At 34.8% G+C, this 27,279-nt stretch overlaps 1 protein-coding gene across 2 annotated transcripts in view; it reads right to left on the reverse strand.

Moving 5' to 3' along the window:
• Nucleotides 1-4,949: 4,949 nt before the first annotated feature.
• CCSER1 (coiled-coil serine rich protein 1) overlaps nt 4,950-27,279 on the reverse strand; it is a 1,085,521-nt gene continuing 1,063,191 nt past the window's right edge. The window contains exon 11 of one of the 2 annotated variants that reach the window (XM_084787310.1): nt 4,950-7,987. In XM_084787310.1, the coding sequence (XP_084643436.1) occupies nt 7,505-7,987 (483 nt within the window). In that variant the 3' untranslated portion in view covers nt 4,950-7,504. The remainder of the gene's footprint in view (nt 7,988-27,279) is intronic. The other variant, XM_084787312.1, reaches the window with a different exon arrangement.

Raw genomic sequence — 27,279 nt, forward strand, 5'->3', positions numbered from 1 at the left:
AATAGCCACATGGCTACTTATAAACCTCTGTAACTCCTATTACAGGAGATTCAATGAATGTTTTAGCCTTTGTGAGCACCTGGGGCACATGCACATGAATATATACCTGCAAGTTAGACAAGGATCCACATAAAATAATGTAAATCTTAAACATCCAAACCAAATATAAAAATAAAAACTAAGAATATCTTCTGTTGCTACCTGGTAAATCAAAATCAGTGCTTATGTCTCCTGTTAAAACAACTTAAAACAAAACAAGAGTCCATTTCAGACTAATGAACAGAACACCAAATTACTAATTTTATTTTATTAAATAAAACACATATAAAACATTCTCACATGTAGGGATAGCATTTTTCTTTATATAATAACAAAAAATAGACTGTATGGTAGATGATAGCTCACCAACAAACAAATAGTTTGTATAAAGAAACAAAATGTATGGCCTTGCAAAGAAGCAATAAATTTACAGACCGTTGAACTCTAAATAAAAAATATGTTTAATTAAAAAACTCATTCAGATCTAGCCAATGGACAGCTCACTCTCCAAGGGTGTTCCAAGAGTGGGAATTGATGCTGACATGAACTCTGTTGCCCCCAATTCAATCACTTCCCCTTGGTGAGGAGGCCTGGCAGACACACAGAGGAAAGGGATGCAGACTATCCTGATGAGACCACATAGGCAGTGGTCCTATGGTGCGGGAAAAGAAGGAGACCCCCTTCTGTCAGAGGTATAGGGGAGAGGAATAGGGCAGAAGAGGGAGGGAAATAGAACAGAAGAGGGAGGGAGGGAGGGAATGGGAATATTCAAGCCAGGGGATGACAATCAGGATGTACTCTGAATAAAATATAGTGAATTAAAGTTTTAAAAATCATTTAAATTATAAATACTCCTTTTTGATTTATTGCAATATTATTATTTGTGAATCCTGTATTCAACTTTATATTGCCTGTTTCCTAACATCCTGAAGTTAAAACTTGATCACTACTAATGAAAGGTTTAAGGTCTTTGTTCTTGCTGTGTGAGGAACCCTAACTGGAGTTTATATGGCTTCAATATCATTAGGGTATTATTGTAGAGAAAGAAACAGCCTACTATATGGCAGAGAAAATTTTTTTGCCAGTTTTATGTTAATCTGCACTATACAAAGTATGCTTTTCCATTCTGAAATATATGGCACATATTTGCCATTGTTGTTAGTCAGCTCAGCATTACCAATATCATTGGTATGTAGGGTATTTTTCATCTTTATATACCACTGTAGCCTCACAAGTCACAAGGTTTTGATTTTTCAGTAAGCACTTCCATTTTAATTTTAATAGGTAATAAAGCAGCTCACAAAAAATCATTCCCTTTAATTTTGTAGAATAAAATACAACAATTAAAAACATAGCTTGGCAGAAGCTGTGAAAGGTGCTTTTAAACATTTTTCAGGTTAAACATGTTTGACTATGACATTATCTGCTGAAAAACTAAACATCAGACAAGCTTTATAGAGTAGTCAAAATGCACAATATGGAAGAGAAGACTCTTCTGCTTAAAAATACAGAAATTTAAAAAGTTTGTAAAATTAACGTTGTCCAAACTATGTTTGTATCATAAAACACTAAAAACCTCACAAATAAATTTTATTCTAGTGATTATAAACTATATCATGAAAGTTTGCTGAGGATTTTTTAAGAGAAGAAAATGCCTCCTTCTTCTTATGGCAGCATCATCAGTGTCCACGAGTTGATTGTTCTGGATAAGGTAATTTACTGTAAGAAATACATGCCCAGCTTGAGGAGTTTATGACTGACACATTAAATGATGAAACAGTTAAATGTATCTAAATATATATTCTATGCCACATCTCCACAAAATTTACATGGGACAATCTTATTGTAATCCTGTCCAGAGATGTCAAAACTAACACAGAAGCTCCCCAGAGAGAACGCAAAAGAGACTTTTAGGTATTTGAACTGGACACATTGTATAATCCGATTATAAGTCTTCAATTTGTTTTCTTGCTTTTAAGTACAATGACAAAGTGATCTTCTGTGCTCTTCTTTTCTCATGAACCTGCATATGCTGGGAAAGTGTTTGACCATCACTTGTAATAGAAAAAAGTTCAAAAGTGTGTACATGTGATCCTTGGTTCCTTGGTAAGTAGAACTGTACTGCCTTCTATGAAAAGTGCAAACAAACAACCTTGACATTAGACTGTGTCTTCACAGTAATTCCAATCAGAGTTTTATGAACCTACATGAATGTGCTGACATCAATACAAGATGTGAGTAAGTTGGAAGGAGTGGGGTTATTAGCTCCTGGATTACTTTATTAAAAACAAAGGACATTTGCACCTATTCTGAGTTTGAAATCAGGGTTGTTGTAACTCCATTTGATAGTCAGATATCAGTTTTTCCTCTGTTGAGCTAACTTATTGTTTCTTTTCTTTTCTTTTTTTGAAGGCATGTGCCACCATACCTGGCTCCATATTTTTTATTTATTTATTACATATAGACACCAGAGGAGGGCACCAGATCTCATTATAGATGGTTGTGAGCTACCATGTGGTTGCTGGGAATTGAACTCAGGACCTCTGGAAGAACAGCCAGTGTTCTTAACCTCTGAGCCATCTCTCCAGCCCACTGATTGTTTCTTTACCTACTGTGTTCTGTAAACATTCTGTAATATCTCTGAGTTCATATCAGTCGAGAATATATTAGAATGTAGTTAATAGAAAACAGCATATAGATGCTTATGGATGCTATTGCACACTATAATTTCCGAAAGAAAACTATCTTTTAATATAATTATTGTTAATTTTTATTATATATGGGGAAGTTTATTTAATAAGCATGGGAGAGAAGTAAAGGGAGAAGTGTATCCCAGAGACAGAGAGAAAGTCAAAGACAGAGAAAGAGAAAGAGAGAAAGAGGTAAGAGAGTTATTGCTAATTTTTTTATTTCAAAGTTTCTTGTGATGTGCAAAATTGTACCAACTAACAACATCTTAAAAACAAACAAGCAAACAAACTAGTGCTATGATAAATCAAAACAAGACATTGTTTGTTGTTGGTGAAAGATTTGCCAGATTTTGTCGTGTGTTAACAAATGACAATGATTTGGATCTAGAAGACACATATATGTAATATTAAATTGTAAATATTTAAAATTGTTGTTTTATAATTGAGATAGCACTAAAACTCATCATCACAAAAGTGGTAAATTTTTTGTCATGATAAATTTAAAGCTATACATTTTAGCACCACAAAAATGGTTCAAGCCAGTGTAGGTCCCAAGGTAGAGATGAGAAGTAGACACAAGCCCCATTTCTAACCAAGAAGCTGACTCCAATTGATAGTTGCTTGTAAAGGAAAATTTACTTCTCTCCAATGGAGTCTCTGTAGGTATATAAACCACACTTCAGTGTAATCCACATGCCCAGCCGAAGGCCATCCACATAAACCCAAATCAAAGCTGGATGCAGTGGTGCATACCTGTAATCCCAACACTGGTGATGCACAAGTAGGTGAATCTTTGCGAGTTCAGGACCAGCCTGGTCTACAGTGGGTGTCCAGGACAGCCAAGGGTACACAGAGAAAGCTTGTCTCAGAAACAAACAAACAAAAATTGAATTTTGTTTTTGTCTCATACTGCTTTGTGGGACTTTTATTTTTATCTGGCTGATCAGTTGTTTGTACATTATGGTTTCTTATTTTGTGTTTTTATGGGCTTTGTTTGTGTGCACATGTGTGTGTATATATGTGTGTATGTTGTGATTTTGTTCATCATCATTCTTATTGGTGGTGGCTAGTTGATTTTTTTTATGTGCCTGTTCGTTTTTATAAGAAGAGAGAGAAAGAAGTCAGGGAGTTGGGCAGTTGGGGAATGCATAGACATTGGGGAGGAGAAAGCATGCTGAAATACATTGTATGAATGTTCAAAAAAAGATTGATCACACTTTTATAGAGGACAGTGTGGCTAAACAGATAGATTGACAAATGTTTAGTCATTACATGTAATTTAAAGATATATCTGATTGCATCATGTCAGATTTTGGGAACTTTTTTGTTTAAAAAATAAAAGAAAGAAAATCTGAGAAAAGAAAACACCACATATTCTGAAATTGTGAAATCATATAAGCCCTTGGTGCTTGAAGAAGTTTATTTATTGCCTGTTGAAGTATGCTTTCATGAAAACCTGAGTGTATTTTGACTGTACATTTCTGAATACAAGCAATGGAGTATATGAGTCTTAAATATTTTACAAACATTTTAAAAATCTCAGTGTGTGTGTGTTTGTATGTGGTGTGTGTGCGAGAGAGGGGGGGAGAGGGAGGGAGGGAGGGAGGGAGGGAGAGAGAGAGAGAGAGAGAGAGAGAGAGAGAGAGAGAGAGAGCTTGGAGAAATTATATATTTTTATGTTGCAAATTATGAGATCAATAATAGCATTTAGCATTTTTAAAAAGAAAAATGGATATATATATATATATATATATATATATATATATATATATATATATATATATATATATATAATTTAAATTGTAAGGGAACTTTCAAGGAGATAACAAATATCAAAGTTTCAATCAAACTAAAGGCAAATGAGAATATGAGAAACAAATAAGTTATTAGTTAAAATAACAAAAACAAATTAAATTGTTTGAACAGAGGTACTTACTCTGTGTAGAAAAAGATGGTCTTAGGAATAACATATTATTATATGTCAACAACAAAAAATCTATGTCTCTCTCAACTCACCCCAAGCTCCTTGTTGCTAGTGGTAGATTGATTGTTACACTGTGGCAGCAACAGCCTCATTGCTTCATTTAGACAATGAGGAGGGTGCTCCAGAAAGCACAGATACTTTGGGAGGTGATTCAAGATGCTTGGTGACCCTTAGCATATAAACATACTTATAAACAATAAGAGGCTTTATAGAAAGAAAACTTCATATCCCAGTGGTTACAAAAGTGGGAATCATTTATTTCAGGTAGACACAGTTCTCCTTCAAGGAAGGACTCTTCCACACCCTGTGTTGAGAAGAGTCTGCAGCAGAAATGTTACATAGTTATTCAGACTTTGCTACACAAGTACATGCAAAGAAGAAAAAGGAGGAGACCATTGCTTCATCAGAAAAACAAGCACTTTTTCCCTGGCATCATGTCTTTGGATATGTACCGCCTTGGAGAAATGTAGAAAACTGTTTAATATGTGGAACAGTCTTAGAAAACTAGAGATTTTATTACAAAGAAACCAATTCACCGAAAGAATGGCCACATGAGGTTGTTAGGACTTAAGACAGCCACACAGAGGAACTTCTAAAAGAACCCCATGCCATTGTTACTGGCCTGCATTGACATGGTCGGCTTACCCTTCTCCAGGCCTGAGTCACACTGGGTATTACAGAGCAAACTAGAACAATGAGGAAAATACTGATACAAAACTGTCTCAAGGTGAGCATTCCAAAAATACCCTTCCTTTCAAAATTGAGCAGGTTATCCCAGGGTTTCTTTTTGAATGTTTCAGTCTAAAAAAGTTTTCTCAAGAAAATACTAGTGTTTAAAACATTTCTTAAAATGTCTATTAAATGACAAAGTTTTTAAATAGATTATTTCTTACAAAGTATAATTCAAAAGCTATCTTCCAAGAAAACATAACTATAAACTTCAAAATGCAAATAAAAAACATTGCTTGTTTTCTTGCATATTCTTCCATATCCAGGAGGAAAAAAAAACCTGTTTTGTTTATCATGCTTGGGTATTTACAGTTTTGAAATATTCTAACAATAGAAACCAACTTCCAGTACAAAGCAAGCTGAATTCTACAACTAATTATGTTTCCTATGGTTTCATGAAAATTGCCCAGCTCATCATGCACATCCACATGATTTCTACATCTTCTAGAGTATGCTGGGGATGTTAGGCAGCAAGCTGCAGTGCCCTTTTTCTCTTTAGCAGAATTGTAAACATACACATGAAACCGACACAAAAGAAAGCTCGCATGATATACATATCTTCACCAGCAAAATAAAATAAGTACAACATAGCCAAATTTCAAAAGTTAATGCTGGGAGGGGCATCTAATGGTTCTCCCTCAAAGTGTAGAGTTCAAATCTATTTTTATATTAGGCGGTCCATATTACATGTAGGTTTAATTTTAGCAGCTAGCCCAATGGCATGCTAAAACTGCCATGTCATTTTACCTCTGTTCGTCTCATTTGTGCATGCTGATAGATTCTGTCTATTATAGAATGCATAGGAACAGCACATGCAGTGGGTTTGATAGTTTCAGTACACCCACAATATTGTCTGTGAGCAGTTACTAGCCCTGATCTTTCTGTAAGGAAACTGCAATTTGATATTCTTCTATTACTAAAAAAGCATGATGCTTTTCTTTAGGTCTTTTGTTCTAGCTCATCTGCACTTAAGTATGCAAAAAATGAACCTTGCATGTCAAAGACTTATGTTTGCTTCTAAGTCAGATTGAAGTATTTTGATTAGAGATGTATTTTGTAGATCAAATTGTCAGTGATTACATATTTTATATCTTGTTGAAAAGTAAATTGAGTGCATAGCCAGAATTTTAAATATATGTTACAAAAAAACAAAACCAGTCTTTCTGTTTCTTAATAAAAACATCATGGGTTAATGAGCATAAGGGAAACTTAGATGTATACAAAAATAAAAAAAATGTTCTGAGAGTACAAAAAAGTATATTAAAAGAATATATTTTTTAGAATACTACTTCTTTGATATTTAAAGAAAAAAATGTTCTTATTTATCCATGACAATACCCACAGAGTGTGCCATTTGGCAAAGTTAAGCTGACTCTGTCATTTCATTCTATGATACTTTGATGCTACATCTTATATCAGTAGGAAACAAGTAACAAAAAAACAAATAGTAAAACTTCATGAAGAAGGGAACTATGTCTCTCCTTTTGTGAACAAGTGAAACAAAACATTTTTAAAAGTAACCAAATGGTCCTTCCCCCCAATAGCTCCACAAGCTTGAATGTATGTAACAGAGAGACAAACGTATCTCAGATTAAATGCACACAAGCTTCATATCACTAAGAAACATACCACCTAGTATAAGCTTTAAGTCTGTTCTGTTCTTTCTAGCAACTATGTAATCAAAAACTGTACAGTTCCTTCCTATATTCATTCTTCTAACCTACTTTATAGTAACACCATAAACAGAGAGCTATTTGACATTACCTTCTTGAAACCTCAATGCATATTAACACGTGATACAGAAAAAAATAACTTATAGACTACATAAGCCAGCAAGATGGTCCCACTTGTTATACATGTATATTTCCATAGAGAGAGAAAAGTCTTCTGAACATTTCAACCTAGCAAGTCCACATATTCAACCTGTCATTCTTAGAAATAAAATGAAAGCCCATAAGTCTTTGCTTATAGCTAAAAATAAAAGTAGTAAAATGGACATGGCCATTCTTAGATGACACATAAAACAATAGCTGTCACTATTGTTCATAGGGCAAGGATCTAACTACCCATCCTGCTGGCCCAGAGTCTGGAACTCTGTAGTATGCAAATTGTGATGGAGAAAAACATTCTTCCTGCTGTATGTGTGTAAGGAGATAGGTCCTCTGGGTGGCTGTCCAAACCTGCCTGTGAAGGTTGAGTGCTGCCTGGACAGAGCTGCTGGGTCCTTTGGTTTCTCTGAGAACACTGAGAGCCCTTCTGTCTTAGTGACTGGCTTGAGACAGCTCTGGGCCACAGTTGTCCTCAAGTTCTGTGTCACTTCTGATGCAACGGCTTCATAATTTCCCCTTGAGTGTTTCATAACTCCTCCTAATTCCTTGTCCTTCAAGAAATTACTTAGACATAGACCTGGGAGTTGGCAGCTGTTCTTGTGGGGACTTGTCTGATCAGCTGTAGAGTATCTAAAACGGTCCTCGGTGGGAGTATGTATTGCTTTTCTGTCCCTTGTGCTGAGACTTTGACTCATGGTTCGATTTCGAGATGTAGTCTGGGAAAGAAACAGAAAAATAAAACATATTCAAAATCCTGTGTAGATGGAAGTGACCTGCAAGCCCATGTGTACAAACCTGAATCATCTCAATGAGTCTGAGAGAAACAATACAATTCTCCATTAAAGTAAATCCCTAAGTATTATGGTATTCCAGACAGTATCCTACAATTTTATGTGAAAATATATCTTTTAAAATTTTTAAGTGGGGGAAGAGTAATAGATTAGTACAAAAGGCCACTACTTCCTCGTGGGGGTGATACTTAACAATGTACGCACATAGATAGCATGATTCTCAGGTTTGTGTTTTCTTGTACCTTAAAAGTAACCTAGGATATAAAGAATTGAAAGTGGGAAAATCATCTCCATGATGAAAGGATAGCAGTAGAATGAAGAAGATGTCAGTACAATTGCACACCATCCTCCTTCCCTCAAGAAGCTTGAAGGTCCATGTGGAATCACAATGTCTCTCATTTAGTCTTGTTTGTAAGAAGCAAAGAGTACAAGCTGTCAATCAAATTCCTCTGAAGCCCACAGTGTTGTAATTCAGAAAACATATTGAGGTAGAAGCAGAAACTAACTGCACTATTATTTGCTAGAACAAAATGAAAAGGATGTGTCATCTCTACAAAGAATAAAAGAATTCATGAAAAACAGATGAGGAAGAATAGAGCAAAACTATAGAGATTGTGGTGTGATGGGACATCTGCAGATGGAGCCAGCGAAATTTCCGGTAACTTGAAATGTAAATGATGTACAGTAGGGTTAAGTACTCATTGAAAATCAAATCTGCAAATCTTATATCTGCCCAGATCCCAAGTCGCTTATTCAGCTGCCATCACTTTGTTGTATAAGGACTGTCACTACATTTACATTAAGAAATGCCAAATCAAAATGTAACAATCATCTACAAAGCACACTTTTTCTCTCTCTAGTAGCACCGTTGTCTGGCTTAACACCTGAGGACTGTCTTGTGTCCTCTTTTCTTTATGCCTCTGTTACACCCAGTGCTTGTTATTTTACTGGAAAATCCCAGTCGGTAATTAAATACTTCCTAGCAACCCCATCCCCCTGCCCACTTGCCTTGCAATGCTAGGCACTGGACAGACATTTAGAAATACACTTATGTATTTGAGATTATACTGTATAGTGTTATTCAATATGTATTACATGTCAATAAATCTGCAAATGTTTGAACATATTCTCTCACGGTATTTTCATTTCAGTTGAAACTTCAAGGTCATCATCATTGAAATGAACTCTTGTGTTATAAATTCTGCTATCTTCTTTTGCTCACCCATTTCAGGTTGAAGAAATGAGCTACTTAGACTTATTGTTGCTGTTGTCCTTGTTTTGTTTTTCATTTGCTTCAATGTTGTCAATGACCTGACATTCTTATTTTGTATCATAGCCTTATTTACAGACTCCTTCAGTCTCTTCCAAACTACCAACTAGCTCTGGAATAAGATGCTAAGTATCTATCCTGAGACTAATAAAAAGGCATTCAATTGTTCTGTGGGCACTAAAAGCAGTTACATTTAGCTTTGTTATCCAGCAACATTCTTAGTCTCTTTTCTTTCCCCCCCCCCACAGTGCTTCCCCAGTGCGCTGGTTCCTCCTTATAAAAGTAAGCGCCAGCTTCTGCCCTCTCTGTGGCATAACCTAAGATGCTCACTAAAGAGTCGATTCTGTTGCCGTAGGAGTGCCCATCTGCCTTGCCTTTAATTCCTGCAGCCAGGTGCAGCCATGTGCTAGGCATATGGGTTCTGCTTCTGAGAAGTGTCAGGAAAAAATGTTTCCAGTGGGAGGAGACATTGGAAAATCAGCGGTGATGAAAGCCCTCAGTAATGCGTCTCTTCCTACTGGCATCATTTTAATGACAAATCATAATTACATACAACTACAGGGTACAATAAAAGGTTGAGAGTATAAATTAAGCTGAGTAATACATCAGTTATTTCGTATATATATGGATTTTAAAAAAACTTTTGTTTCTACATGAGCTGTCTATGAAAGTACAAAAGGTGGAGGGAGACCTCACTAACATTGGTTTAATAACACTGAATGGTAAATAGTCATTTTATCTAATTATGTTAGACATCCTAAGATACTTTATCTCATCTAATATACAAATTTAATAAATATACATAGAAGGTCAAACAGTTGAATTCCCCAGGCAGCCTAAATGTTCATCCTCTAGAGCATTGTCAGGTAACAACAACTGCAGTGGATCCACCACAAAAAAGGATACAAAATAAGATCTCTTTTTCTAGCTTTCAATTTTTATACAAAAATACAATGTTAAACAATTTATTTGGAATTTGTTGTTCTTGATAATTCAGATTTTTAAAAGTTATGTTATGTGCATCACCAAGTACAGAGCTTACAGTGTACATACACGAATACCATAGAAGTGAAAAATAAGGGGGTCAAAGACTTGAAGAATGGGATAAGTCATAGAGCACTTTTGAAGTAGGTACTGCATATGGGGAAGAATATTTCTGATTACAAAACATCAGCATCCTGTGTTGTCTTGAGGCAGCTGAAAATTTAATATCAAACTCAACTGGAATAAGGAACACTATGGGTGGCCACAAAGAGTTTCGTTTTTTTTAATTTTTTCATGTATAAAAGGAAGATTTATATTCGACCAGCATCTCCATTTTGAACATTCAAGAAATGTGAATATAAAAAGGCCTAATATTGTAACTTAAAAATAACTATATAATATGTCTTCTTCATGAGAGTAGCAATAATAAGAATAAAGAGGGGAAAACATAAAGCAAGCACTAGACCATGGAATTATTTTCATAAGTGTTTATCCCCTCCTTTAGAACCTAAATCTCTTTGAAGAATCTATCTCCACATAAAAGTAATTTCTCCCTAATATTAGTAATTTCATATCTATTATTGTAGGTTACTTCGGCAAGAACACAAATATCATCAAAGGTATTTATAACAATTTATTAGGGAGCATTTTCTATCCAAAGTTATAGAGGATTAGATAATGCAAAGGCAGACAGAGGAAGAGTAAATTCTAAATTCTATGCATGTAACCTGTGCTAATGAATGAACAAGGCAGGTTGGAAGTTGAAACGGTCTTCATGGTCTTACACTCTTGTGAGATATTATTGGATGACACAAGGCTTGGTGAAATGCTTTAATCTTGATTGGGTATGTATGTTTATTCTCTAGAGATTAATCAAAGGAAAGATACTTGAGAGCTGCCACTAACCAATATCTTCAGAAACTAATCTTCTATGTGTGTGCATGTTCTGCAATTCAGTTTTAGAGTATGTAATGAAAGGTCACTGAGAAAGCTGACTTCAGTGCATGAAATGGTTGTTGGACTTTAGTACTCACATGAGCTGTGACTATCAACATAAAGTATGGCCTGCAGCATCCTTTCATGGAAATAGAAAGTGTTATTTGGGCCCCATACCACTCAGGTGCTTATTTAGTAATAATGGATGCTGGGAAGAAGTTTTTCTTCTGTGGTGCATAAATTTCTGCTTCTTCAAAATAACATGAACCAGTGCTCCTGTAAAGAATCCCAATGATATCATAGAGTCAAGGAAAAATAAAGGTAAATCTAAAAGTGGATCTGTTTAGAAAGAGGCAATGCACTCTTAAGAGTGGGGATGTACAGGAATGACAGGGTGGCAGCAAGTGTACTACTGAAATGCTTTATGTACATGTATAAAAAAAATAGGACTTTTTCACTATAGGTCCTTTGTGTATATATTTTGTTTTCCTGTTTTGTGTTTTCATAGTATTCCTGTGCATACAAACATGTATGACTCTGTGTTTATATGTGTTCCTTGTGACTTTTCTTTTGTCCATTTTCTTCTATTTGTTTTATTATATTATGGGTTTTATTTATTTTATTTACCTATTATTATTTAGATTTTTATTTTCTAACAAGGAACAGGAAAGGTCTTGATTCAGAAGAGAAGCAGGAGTATAGGGTCTGGAGGATATGGTGAAGGAGGAGGCCATAAAAAGAAAATATTGTATAAAAAGAAAAGAGAGGAAAAAAGAGAAAGAAAATGTCATAAATTCATTTCTATATAATCATATATGTCAATAAGATGATTACAGAAAAGAAGCCTTGAAACTTCCACCTCTAAGTTACTTTGAGTGACATTGACCTGAATGACGTTGGTAAAATTAGTGGCTCATTGCAATGATTTCCCCTTCACTACCTGTCCATGTCTCAACAGCACTGTGTTTATTTCACTAATTTCATTCAATGTACATTTGTATATTATTACCTACTTTAGATTTTCTAAAGAATTTGGTTTGCACTTTAGAAGACAATATGACATTGATGGCACTTAATACTAAATGCCTTCAAACATCAATTTTACATTCCTTTTCTTTTTTGATTTTGTATATATCAAAAAATTTATCAGTCAAGAAAAACTTGAAAATGTTCTTAGGTGATAACATAAATACATATGGATTAGTTTTTACAGCTCAGTTAATTAAAGGCAAAATGAACCTTCAGAAAATTCAATACGTATACAAGTATCAAGAAAATAATCTATTGCTATGATCCTTAACTGGAATTGCATATTGATTATGTAATACTCTTCCCATTGATAATTACTCCTAATTAAGGTTCATTTATTTGAGGATCTACATAGGTTGCTAATTTCCTCATCCTTAAACTACCAACCTGTGCACATACACAAACACACACTAGCACGTATGTACATTTATTTTCATTGCTAGAAAGTAGGTGAATGAGCGCAGGTCTTTCAAGACACATGGCAATCTTTCAGAGGCATTCTGTATCCCCTTGTCTTTTTCCCTGTATCTTTCTCACAACACACAAGAAAAATCATGTAAGTACAACAAATGCTCAGAAAAAATACCAATGCTTTCTTAACCACCAAAGCAATATGACATTACATCTATCCATTACAGAGCAAAAAAACATTAAAATGAATCCTTTAAACAGCATTTTTTTCAATACTGTGGAACATAAATCAGATTTTTTTAAAAAAGACCATGGAAGAGCAGTTGTTAATCTCCTTTCCCCAGTGTTTACATTTGACAGATGGAGGCACACTCCTTTGGTAAAGATAGGAGCTGAGATAATACTCGCATTTAAGTATCTTTAATTCAGTCATCTGTTTTTAAAAACAGTAGTGTTTTGTGCTACATTCTAAACACCAGTGCAAACACTTTAGACTCTAAATGTGAACAACAGTCAGTGGTCATATTAAACTCTGATTTATTAAAGAATGCCTTAAGAACTCTAATAGTAGCAGCAACATATGAACTCAAACCAAGTCTCAACAACATAAATGTGAATTAGATTTTCAACATTGGTTGAGAAGGTAACTTCATTAGTTCCAAACATTCATTTAAGGCACAACTTTTGGCAGAATAACAAATGAATGGCAGTCCACGATATAACATTTGTGTTAACCTAAGTTAATAAGGTCATCTAAAATATGAATACAAACTCAAAATATCATACATTTGAAACACTATAGCCTTATCTATCCAGGTGTGTGCAGTATGACTAAATCTGACTGCTATGTAAAAAGTAATTTGAAATGGTGAGTGAGGTAGCACATGCCTGTTGTTCTGGGACTATAGGGGAGTGCAGGACAACTGCAAGTTAGCGAAAAGCGTGGGGTACATATGAAGATCCTATATCCGAAGAAGTTAGTCTTGATAAAATTATACACAAATATGAATACTCATTCAATAAAATATTGAAATGTATATAAATGTTTTCATTTTCTCTATCGCATGTTTATGAATTTATTATCTTAAATCGTTCTTATCATATAATCTCAATATAAATTAGATTATCTTGGAGGCCTTTTTACTTCATTTATAAATACTTTTTCCAGGCATAAGCACATTTCCACCCAAAATACATAGTATAGTCCCTTTCCAATACCATTAAGTTAAAGGTTTATATTTGGTTCCCTACATATTCTCAGAATAACTACCACCTTTTAGTTAGTTAGTTTTCCCAGTCTGTGAAGGCAAAGGCAAGCCCTCCCATTTTCAGAAAGGTCTCCTATAATTATTTTCAGTGGGTGCTAAAGATTGTCTTAATGGGATGCCCTCGGCACTGGGACAAAATAGGTTGCCAGGATCCTGTGCATAACCCTTCTCATAGCATACAACTGAAGGGGTATTCATGTGCTCATGTTAGAGATTGGCCTCTATCATTTTCCAAATGAATGTGTTGAATGCAGAACACATTTTTATAGGATACAAATATATATCTTGTAAATTTATGTCACACCAATTTCCAAGATATTTTAATGAATGCCTTGAATAATAATTGAATGAAACATGAGTCTGTCAGTAGATTAGACTTGAAGTAACTTAAAATTACGCCAAGCAAAAGAGAATAGCTGGGCATAAATTACTGAAAAGCTTTATATATCCATGAAATTCAAAGCAGGGCTTTAATCTTTAATAAAACAAAAATTATAGACCACCACCACCTACAAACACACACACACACACACACACACACACACACACACACACACACACACCATAACATTTGTTTAAAATGGAATATCCCAGTATATGTAATTTTATCCTTCTTTTTAATCATTCATAGGTATGAAAGGGGCAAAATTAAACTTATAGCACTTCAATTTATTTCTTCGTAGACACAGGTTACATTTTGTCAGGTAGTCTCTTAGAGACTTTTTAGTCATTATTTTTTAAATATTACAGTTTTAACAAATTCATTATACTAATAGGCACTAGAAACATTTATAAATAAATCTTACGTGGTAATAACAGTTAAAATGAATGAAATAAGGTACGTTGTATCCACAGCTTTTCTTCCCAGATTAAGAAATCAACTGGGTCCCAATGAGAAAAAATTAGACAGTGTTTGACTCAGTGTGCTAACAAAAACTGTACAGAGAACTTTCCTCAACACACAGAGAAGAAAGGAAACATAGTAAACTATGCAGAACCTAAAAAGGAAATGGCTCCTTTGATTTTCCTCCACATAACATTTTGGGAGATCCAAACAGGTACTCCTGAAATGTGCCTCATTCTTAGTCAGTGTGTATTTGATGTTGTCCCAAGCAAGATAATTCTCTATGGTTAAAAGGGAATGGAGAGACGTAATTTAAGATATCACTGGGCTAAAACAGAACACAGAGGTGGAAGGAGTCTTTGTTTTAAAATCCTTGGTTCAGAAGATACCCACAGAAAGAATAAAGGAGAAATCCCAGGGAATGTGATTGCTAAGTAAAAAGGCTACTTGAGGGTTGAATTTACACGTCAGAAGGACATCTCTGTTGTGCACACTCAGTGGCAATACAATGGCTCACCTTAGCAATAATGAAAGTGCACATATGTGTCTACACTGATATGTGTCTACACACATATGTGTCTGCTGCTTAGTATGCAGAGAGGGAGTTGTTTCTTAATAAAAAAAATTTGTAGAGATAGCAATAATCTTAAATTCATCCTAGCTATTTTTACTTGGGTAGATTAAATCTCAAAGTAGTTTTAATTTGCTTTTCTATAATTGCTAAGGATGACAAACATTTCTTAACTTAAAAAAAAAAAGTATTTTGAGAAATCCAGTTGCACATCCATAGGCCCCTTTGAATCAGGTCATTTGTGTTCTTGACCTTGTTTATTTCATTATTCGTTTTAGTTGTTTACTTATTTATTGGGAGATTTGTGTTAGTACTGAATTTATGTAATATGGTCTACAAGCGTCACACCTCTCCATTTCTCTCTACCGTATGCTTTATCCTCATGACCCTTTATTCTTTTTTTTAAAAATTGAGTTACTTAGAGTTTTGTTCAAAGAATATAGTTTATTTTCTCCCTTCTGCTAAATGTTACCAGATCCTCCCTGATCTCTTTTTGTGGTTAGGTGTCAGACTCATACGTAACTCAGTATTCAGACATCATCAATCTTGAACCTGTGGAGGTCTTCGCATGCTGCCACTGTCTGTGAGTTCATATGTCCATAAATCCCCTTTTAATCTCCTCCATCATACGAGCGGTGTTTTTTTAGCTTCCTTTGGTATATGTAAACATCTTGGAAGCTTTTGTACTAGTAGGTTTCCATTGTTTTATTTTTTCAACTGGCGTTTAGTGTTAGTTGCCCATCATCTGATGTCTCCTCTTTTACCCTGTGTTTACATCTTCTTCCCTTTTAGTTCTGCCTTAGTTTGTCTTTATCTCTTCCTAACATTCATTATATTTTACCCTCTTGGAAGATCCTCCCCTAGTGACAACCTATTATATACCTAACCTCTGTGATTTTTTTTGGATTGTAGCACACATATTAAAAGATTAAAAGCTAACATCTACTTACAGAGAAGACACACAACATTTGTCATTTAGGGTCTCAGTTGCCTCACTAAGGATGATTTATTTTCTAGTTCCATCCACTTACCACCAAGTTTCATAATTTTATTTTTCTTTTTTGCTGAATATATCACATTGTCCCCTATTTTCATTAGCCAATCATCAGTTGATGAACATTTAGGTTGCTTCTAAATTCTCTCTGTTATAAATAGAGCATCAGTATATATGAATGAGCCAATATCTTTGTAGTAAGATGTAGAGTTAATTAAGTGTTTACCCAAGACTGGTAGAGCCAGATCTTAAAGGAAATCTACACCCGAATACCTTAGAAATGTACATGCAGATTTCCACAGTGACTGTGTCAATTTGTACTTCCACCAGCAATGAACAAGATCTCTTCTTTGCATTCTTGCTGGCAGGTGCGATTATTTGTTTTATTAATTTTGGACATTCTGACTAGGGAAAGGTGAAATCTCAGAGTAGTTTTAAATTACATTTTGCTTATTATGAAGGATGTTAGATATATCTTTAAGGGCTTCACCTCCATTCATGTTTAATACATACATACATACATACATACATACATACATACATACATACACTATAAGTAACACCTGATGAGTTCATTTTATTGTTGTTCATTTAATTTTGTATATGTGCTTAGGGTTTACTCATTAAGATTGAGTAACTTTTAGAGAAGTTAATCCTTTGAGAAGATTGATTCTTTTCTATCAGCAGCCATTACTTACATGTAGCTGCTCATCTAGAGATACAGCCTTGTGAGATTTCCCCCATTCATGATGCCATATAAATGGGATCGTAATTGTGCATGCATTCTTCAGGTATTCATATTGCTGAGTTTCTATAGAAACTGCTTCTTGTCATATGGAGAAGATGCATTTACTGAGGTTTCTTAGTTCTCTGGATTTACAATCATTCATATACCTCACTTCCATGATGTTCTCTGAACATTTAGTAAGAGGATTATTTTGTGTATATATATATATATATCAACTGTGGATGAAAAAGTCATGGTCAGTTGTTCTCTGAATTTCTATTAGTTGTGGACTTCTGTAATGGACAATGTCTTGAAATTTCTTTGATATGGGGTGAATGCTACACTTATCCATTGGTGTAATTATTACATAGTTTATTTGCATGCTGTGAGAACTGGTTTTCAAGTAGAAAGTTTCCAGATCAGATGTGGGATCCCTTTTCCTCCAGGTTAGCTCCCTTGTCTTTTCTCAGCAGAGAGAAAGGGCTGTGACTTGATGTGTCTCGGTGGGTTAGTACCCATGGGGGCCTCCTCTCTGAGGAAAGGAAAGACGGACTGGGAGGAGGGAGTATGAGGTAAGACCTGGGAGGAGAAGTGTGAGGGGCAGCAAGCAGGCTATAAAGTGATTTTTAAAATTAAGTTAAAAAGAAAAATATAAACAAACAACAAAACTTCACCAGGATATTAAAAATGACTTAGCAATGTAATAAAATTGCTTCTACTACATCTTATGTTCTTTAGGAATAGCCTCTACTGATACAGGGCTATCTCTTGACTATGATACCTCGTAAAATAAATAAACAAATTAAACATTATTAACATTAAAAAAGCTTATACAATTCAAGGGAAAATAGAAAAAATTACAGTTCTGAGGATGTACATAAGGCAATGACTTGACGACTACAGAAACTTGTATTTTCTGCTGATGATCTGGTGACTTGATACTATTTAAAAGCCTTTCAAAGCATTTGCAACATCAAAGACCATTATGAATGTGTGTATGTGGAAATAAAAAATATTCAGGGAATTGAGATGAACTAATATGCATTTTCTCTACAGATTTCCTGAAATATTTTCATGCAGAATAAATAATGAGACACAGCAAAATACGAATCAAGGTATGGAAACTTATGGTCAAGAAATGTTACTACCATTTTTTCAAAGAAGCATGAAATTACAAAATGCATACTTTCACTCCATAAAGAACTGAGCCTTGGAGATAAGAGGTTTACTTAATAATAGCAATTTTCAAATAACTAAACTTTTTTCCTACTTATGAATTTTATGGGTGTTAGAAACAACTTATTATAGATTGCAAAGAGAAATTATAAAGCTATTTTCCTTTAGAAAACCTTTTTTATCAAAGCAAATCACTTTCCTTACAAATTCAGAGTAACCTCAGAAAGTCTGCTTAACAAAGAGAAAACAGATGGGCCAACAGCTTCAAAGTTAGTCATCCTTAAAAAGATCGAAAATTGATTTCTAAATAGAAAGAAATCAGCAAAGCATAAAATATAATAAGAGTCAGATGACACATAAAAATTGCTAAGATCCAAATAATTATGTTTAATTATTTTCATTTATTGATGTCAATTACTGTCATTTTTGTAATTTCAAATACCAAGCTCTCACTCATTGAAAATATGAATGTTTCCATTTCTTGATTTCACAATAAAGAATGCAAGATAAAATGAAGGTTATAATGAGAATATATTTTAATTCTTTGATTTTTTAAAAATACGGACAAAGTGTCTAGATTGTATTAATGATTTCAAGGATTTTAGACCTCCTATAAATACCCTATATTTTTTAATGTTTAGATGCACCCATTATCTCTTATCTAATACATAAGTATAAATTACACATTTAATGTACTGCACACCCAAAAGAACAAAAAGATTGATAATGGAATAGTACTTATAGATAATACATTATCATATAATTTAGATAAAATCCAGGATCTATGAAGACAACATTGTGTCTATTAAGTCTGTGAAATGAAACTGTTGAATGAATAAAAGAAAATAGTGTTTGGCAAGTTTTTGTTGCTGGGTTATGAGAAATGAAATAAAGTACCATTTGTGGAGAAAGACTGCACATGTTGGTCCTTACCTTAACGAGCTCTGTTATCCCAGACTGAGATCTAAGGGCACTCTTTGGGGCAGGAAGTTAACATAGGATACACAGTTTGCACTCTTATGACTGAAGTTGTGGAGAGGTGAGGGATGTGTTTTTCTGGCTACAGATGGGGCCTCTTAGGTGTCAATGGAGGATAAGCTGAATATTATAATTATAAGGCTGAGAAAAGTCCTTTTCCTGGCCTAGAGACGAAGTTTTTATACTAATGACACAAGGAAAGAAACACTAAGTAGTAGGTGGCATGTCAAGAAGCAAATTTAATAGAAGATGTGCTGCATAAAGCCATTTGGACAGTATCTTACAGGCATCCCTGGGGAAGGATGCCTGAGTGATGTCAAAAAACAAGGCCAATACTGGTAAAACCGAAACCAATGCACCATATAACCTTGTAAATATTTCTAGTTCTCTTTGTTTTTTTTAAATTATAATTTATTCATATTACATCTCGATTGTTATATCTCTGGGTGTATCTTCCCATTCCCAGCCTCCATCTATCTTCAGCCCTATTACTCTCCTCTAGACCTCTGAAAAAGTAACCTTCCTCCTCCACCATCTGACCACAGTCTAAGGAGCATAGCCTGCTTCCCCTTCCTCCATGTGCCCAAATGGTCTCCCTGCCAAGGAGAGGTGATCAAATCAGGAGCATCAAAGTTCATGTCAGAGGCAATTCCTGTTACACCCTACCATCATGGAAAATGAGCTGTCCATTGCCTAGGACAGGCGGGTCTAGATTCTCTGTATGCAATGTCCTTGGTTGGTTTAACAATTTCTATCTATCAAGTAGCACACTAAGATAAAATATATTAAGCATCAACTGTGGTTTTTTTTGTACTTTTTAACTGGAGATGTTTTGCATTTAGGGAGCTTTTTATAAATATCAATCTTTATTTTATGTGTGGGGTGTTTTCCATTGTATGTTTCTGGACACCACATGAATACATTGTCCATGGAGGCCAAAAGATTACATCAACATCTGATTCTGCAGAACTATAATTATGTATGGTCATTAGTTTCCATGTGTGTTAGGGACCAAGCCCAGATCTTCTGTATGAACAGCAAGTGCTCTTAAATATGGAACCATCTTTCCAGGAACAACTTAGAGAAAAATAACACCCTGAAATAGGGAGGACAGTACAAATATTAGAAACCAAGAATGCCACTGTGAAGAGGCAAGGTCTTTAAATTGAGTGATGCCTAATTATGTCAATATTATTGAAATTGAGAGATCCTGCCACAAATTAAGGCTAAAATTCCCACTATTATTATTTGTGACTTTTATGAGGATATAATAATAAAACATTTTACCAGACTGAGAGTTTTTAGAACTCCAGATCAAATTTACTAAATCCAGGTAATTCACCTCTTTAGTAAATCCATTTGTAACCATGCCAACTGTTCATCATGAACTCACTCGGTCTGTTTGGTGCCCCATCTAGCACATTGATCCAGTATAAGATGTCACTTACAGGAAGAGTTACATGTCATCCAATTAAGAAGTACTTTATTGCATTGATTTTGGGTTGCATCTGAAGCCCCTCTATACCTTTTCTTTAACAATCTGAGTCTGCCTGTGTAGCTCATGCAATGCTGGCCTTATGACAATATCCATTACACCAAAACACAGGCCTTGAACAGTCTGCTTAGAAGATTCTTCATATTTGTAGAAAGAAACCAGTTCTTTCATACATGCTGCCTAATTACTAGTAATCAATAAAGAAACTCAAAGGAACAGTTAAAAAGAACTTGCTGTTTTCTTTTTCTAACTACATAGCTAATTTTGATATAATTGTTTTAAAACATGTTTTAAACATGATATACATGTTTTAAAAATAACAATTGTTGTTTTATACTGTATCTGGAAATTTCCTAAGGAAGCTTTTTTCCTTGTGACTAATAAAAATAAACTAAAAGATGAAACATACCAACTATTTGTTCTTAGAGAGAGATTAGTGTATAATTACATAATAAGGATGAAATAGGCATAATTTAGAAATGTCTCGCATCCAAAATAAGGACATGGCTGCCACAAAAATATGATTATGTGCTTGATGAAAAATGAGAAGAAATAAATAAAGCTATATTTTGGATCTAGAATAGTTTTTCAATGATCCATGTGGCAAAGTCTCAATACCATGCCTGGTACTACAGAAAGTGGACAAACATGAAAGTATCAGGAGAACATCCCATCCTTCGAGAACCTTGGATTTAATGTGATTCTAATCTTTCTTCAATTCTCTCTCTCTCTCTCTCTCTCTCTCTCTCTCTCTCTCTCTCTCTCTCTCTCTCTCTCTCTGTGTGTGTGTGTGTGTGTGTGTGTGTGTGTGTCTATGATTACAACTAGCCATGGATGGAAACTCTAAATCTGTGAGTAAACCTAATGCTTTTACTCTGCTATTATTCTAACAGAAACCTGACTTGCACAGAAGTGAGACCCTGTTACAGTAAGCAACAGCTTAAGGACACAAACAGATGAGCCATTTACTGCAGATATGTGTGCTTATATGCTCAAAATTTCCCACTTAATTCTGTGAGAATTTTGGTTTTACAGTACACATGAATTATGAGAGTCACTAAAATCAATGTCTTGAATATTTGACTATTTGCTTGGCTGTTTTACAAGCTTAAGATCTTGACGTGAATTCTCTTAGAATATTTCTGAATTTCTACAATAAACATAGGTATCTAGCATTTAACTATTTTGATTAAAATAACATTTTGTGAAAATAAAATATTAGTATGTCCAGTGTGGTCATTAATAAAATACTACCATTTTCATGCTGTCAAAACCATGAAAATTTCAGTAATCAAAGGAAATCATTTGTGCTTTCACCTTGCACCAAAGTAAGGTACAATAAATACTGCCATCATTCTGTTATGACCTTCCTGCAACTAGATACTTTCTTCTGTTACTCATAATGCATGATGTGTCATCAAATCTAAACAGCAATTCATTAGGAAAGATATGAGGAAATCCTATTGGGACTCTAGGTGAGGGAAATGTAGGAGAATGGAGAAAAAGAAGGATCTAAAGGATCCTAGAAACCTACAAGAACAACATCATGAGGGTTGGAGCTGGTTCCAGGGGGCTTTGCTCGAAACACTGCACTAACCAAGGACAATACAAGCAGTAAACATCAAACGCCTACTCAGATCCAGCCAATGGACAGGATATTCTCCACAGTTGTGTGGAGAGAGGCGACTGACTCGGACATGAACTCTGGTGCCCTATTTTGACCACTTTCCGTTGGTGGGGAGGCTGGGTGGCTCTCAGAGAAAGAATAAGAAGGCTACCAAGATGAGACTTGATACCCTATGAGCATATAGTGAGGGAGGAGGTCCCCTTTGGTCATAGACCTAGGGGAGGGGAATAGGGTGAAAGCAGGAGGGAGGGAGGAACAGGAGGATGGAAGAGATGGGAAAACAATTTAGTTGTTTTCTGAATAAATTAATTAAATTATTAAAAAGTAAATACATAGCATGGGGCTACTATTTAAATCAATTACTCAGTGCTATGAAGTCATGGATCTTGGAGAAGTACCTCTAACCAGAACTTTACTAAACCATAATATTCATAACTACATTTTAAATATTTATTTTAATGCTTATATATGAGTACTCCTTACACTTCATCAAAGCAAGAAAAAACACAAAACAAAACAACAACAAGAAAAAAAACTTCTCTTCATAATAGATAGAAACCATTGCAGAAAACCACAACCAGTCAAAGTGCAGAATTTTTAAGCTCATTCCCAATAAATGTATTCTCAAAACAACCTGCCAATATGAGGATCAGGGAACACTGCAGAAAAAAAGGCATGGAAAGATTATAAGTGCCAGATGCTCAAAGAATGTGCTGTGAGATTGTATCTCTGAGGAATGTCAGAAGGTACACCCATAAAATCACATGAACATGCTTACATTAACGTGAGCTGGATGTGGCCAACAAAAATCATGTCAAAATGAACGAAGAAAGAACACCAGTCTTTAACACCACAAACACACAGACACAGTGACACAAACACACACACACACACACACACACAGACACACACACACACAGACACACACACACACACGCACACACACGCACACACACACCCTACAAGGAACTAAATAATGCTGAAAGCAGAGGAGTTTTTGTTCCTTGAGAAGAACACACCAATTGTTTATCCAACACCAATTCTGGTCTGCCCTAAAAATATACACCCAAGTAATATATACACTACACAGGTTATAAATGTACATTACACATCCAGGATTATTGGCACATGCCTTAAATCCTTTACTCGCAGCACCAGGGAGGCAGCATAGTCACGCAGACCTTTGTGAGTTCATGGCCAGCGTGGTCTCCTTAATGAGTCCAAGACAGCCAAAGAACATAAATATACAATGTGTGTCTGTGTATCTGTGTGTGTGCACACAGGCTAGTGCTTTGAAGGAATCTTCATTCAGTATTTCACAGTAGGTATGCTAGTTTAAACTTCTACCAGCATACATATTAGCTCACAAGTTTCCAACATTGAACAGTCATAGGGGAGGGGAATAAGGGGAAAATGGGAGGGAGGGAAGAATGGGAGGATACAAGGGATGGGATAACCATTGAGATGTAACAAGAATAAATTAATATAGAAAAAAAAAGAAAAAAGTTTCCAACATTGTCACTAGCAGTTATTATTTATATTATTTATATTATTTATTTATACATTATTAAATAGACATGATCACAGTGGTGAGGGATAATAAATGCTCAGACTTTATCTGAATGTCCCAGAGTGGTTAGTAAAGTTGCACATTTCTTCTTCTAACATGTGTGTCCTTGGATGGAATAAGTCATCAGACTTACTATTAGGCACCTTTACTATTTGAGCCATTCTGCCAACATTGCTAAGTGTTTCTATTATTTGTTTTGTTGCTATTGAGCTGTGTATTTTAAACAATTTTGATATAAAATATTTATCAAATATATATTTACAGACATTTTTATACACTAGATGGTTTGCAGTTTTATTTTATTGGTTATGTTCCTCTGTATAGAACATTTTATTTGAATGTACTATAATTTGTAATTTAATTTTTGTTAGTAATGTTTTCCAGCTTACCATAAGATTATATCTGATAGCTATTCCTTATCTAATGTTACTCCATTTGGATAATTTAATAATACGTATATATAAATGTGTGCCTTTATTTATATCTTAAACTTATTTCAATAATAATTCATAATTTTTCAGTATGCAGTTCTTTAAATTTATAACACAGCATTTTAACTTTATTCTCCTTTTTTATTCTATTTTGAAAGGAGTTTTCTCTTGTTTCCAATATTTAAAACAACTTATTTATTTATTCACTTTACATTCTGATCACAACCCCCTCCCTCCTTCACTCCAAGGTCCATGCTCCCACCCTCTTCCCCCACTTCTCCCTTCCTTTCTTCTCAGGAAAGGTATATGAAACTCACATCATCAGACTTACAAGCCTACTGCTTTTACACACTGAGATTTGATAGCTTTCTATTATTTTGGTTTTTTTTGGAGTCCACTAATGATTTTAACTTTTTCTTATTTTAAAAATTTCTTTATAACTTCAAATTTAAAACTATTAATGGATTTTCTTTTGTCTTCCTTTAAGGAACTTTTAAAAATCATTTGTAACTTAAAATAAAATGTGTTGCAGAATAAGCATTATTTGTGAGCAAGTGTTCTCTGCCACCACGAATTCAGATGAAGTACCTTGACTAATTGTTCCACGGTAGCCTGTACCACTTAGCATTTTATTTCTGAGAGGATGCTTTATCTCACAGCCCCATAGGTCTGTACCTGTCATTGATTTGCACATGGTGGTTGGGAATGTACTTAGGTAGGAATCATAGTTGAAAAGGCTGCTGAAAAAGCTGCTCAACTCAGGACCTCTGAGCACCAAAAAAACAGGGAAAAGTCCTGTGTATTATCTGAGTGTATTTCAGTAACACAGCTGCCACATAATAAGTTCCATCTCTCATAGGTTCCACCAACTCCCAATCCAAGTACTTTTTTTTAAACAGGTGAGTGTTTTAGAGACAATTACCCAATGTAGTACATAGCCCATTAATAATTGCCATCTTTTTAAAACATTGTAATTTCCTGCCTAGTCTTTTCATAATCCTATTTAACAAATTATAAAAAGAGTTGCTGTGCTTACTCCATGAAGATATATTTTGTGTCTACCACATGGCTGATGCAAAGAATTTCTCTTTAAATATCTAAAACATGAAAAATACTATTGCATTATACCAAGAATGCTATGATAAAGATCACAGTAAAATTTTAATTTGGTGTTAAAAAGTATCTGTCTTTATTCCAATCATTATAATGTTTGAGAATAATTTTTTTTTTTTTTTGGTTTTTCGAGACAGGGTCTCTCTGTGTAGCCTTGGCTGTCCTGGACTCACTTTGTAGACCAGGCTGGCCTCGAACTCACAGCGATCCACCTACCTCTGCCTCCTGAGTGCTGGGATTAAAGGCGTGCGCCACCACGCCCGGCTTGAGAATAATTTTAAATGTAAAAAGGAGATTCCTTAATATAAAGTTATTGTTTCTTTTTACTAAGCTTAGCTAAACATACAAGCATGAGGTCTGTGGTTCTTTTCTCTCTATGCATTATTCCATTTGGCAAGCACTGGGATTACTAAAATGATTGTGACAATAGACATTGCAAAGTACTTGGTATTTACCCACAAACTTGTAAACAAGAAAAGACCTGCTAATAAGGCATCTATGTTTGGAGGAATAAATCAAGGAAGCCTCATATTGGCTTTAAGCACTGGAATTGTGAAAATGCTGTGTTATGCAGTAATTAAGATCTTTAAAAACTGAAACCTGTAGAATAAATGGAAGGCATGGTGGAGTGTCTCTCTAATGACTAAACTTTGGTCATGTGGAGAACAGAGAGGATTTCCACAGTGATATAGGAACCTTATGATTTGTTTTAAACTAGAGAACGAAAGGGTCATTCAAAGACTCATCCATGCAGGCGCTATGAACATCGAGCTGAAAAGCAGAATGGGATTGGGCCTTTCTTCGTAAGACTGGGGGAAAAAATCCTTCTACGGCATTAGCAATGACTTTAGTTAGTAGGCAACAGGGCATTCATTTAAGGTCTCCAGCGACTGTCATATTTATCTAAAAAAAATATTGAGGTTGATTCCATCTTGACATTTCCTTTAAGTTTTATGATTTAGCAGAAAATGCCAGCACTGTAAAATCTGAGGCAATCCCTTCTAAATAAAGAGCGAAATTGAAGTGATTTGAACAGTACTGTGCAAACATGTGCCATTGAAATGCTAATGTAGCTACAGCTTGGGCTGAAGGAATTTCTGATGGTGGTATATACATATTTCAGGAACAAGAGACTTCACTTTTGATTTAAGTAATCCATCCCAAGAGCGCAGTTATTATGATACCTCTAATGAATCATTTCTAGTTATTTCTTTTGCTTGTTTTCTGTATGGCATCTTAGAAAAATGAGTAAGAGTTTGCTAATTATACACAGGAAGTTAGAAGAGCAGAGAAAACACATGTAATCCATCATGTTGTCATCTCCGAAACTGCCACAGTTCATGATCTCAGTGAATGTATTCAAAATATCACCGTCATGCTAAGACCAACAGTGAAATCTAGGAAGCTGTACGATAATACTTAGTCCAATCTCTTAGACTCAGAAGGCTCCATATTTCTGCTTTTGAAAAGCAATCAAAGAGAAAACAAAGGTAATAGCAAATATATGAACAGAAGTCACAGTATACAATTGAAAACATGTACACTGAAATATTGTGGGAAATGTCAGGCCACTAATTGTGAGTGCTAAAAGCATAAAGCATAAGAAAAACAAGAAGTATGTTTGAACTAATATATATGTAGAAGCAAAATGATTTCCTTATTAGCAGTGACTTCTTAGTAAAGTAGTTGCTAACATGCTCTGTGTTTGAGTAGACAACTTGGAAACTTCATATGGTTTCATGGGTTGGATGAAACATATATCGCAAATTATGAATCTTCAGATGATTTACAGT

This window comes from Acomys minous (assembly GCF_964271855.1).
Source record: "Acomys minous genome assembly, chromosome: 6".
NCBI lineage: Eukaryota > Metazoa > Chordata > Mammalia > Rodentia > Muridae > Acomys > Acomys minous.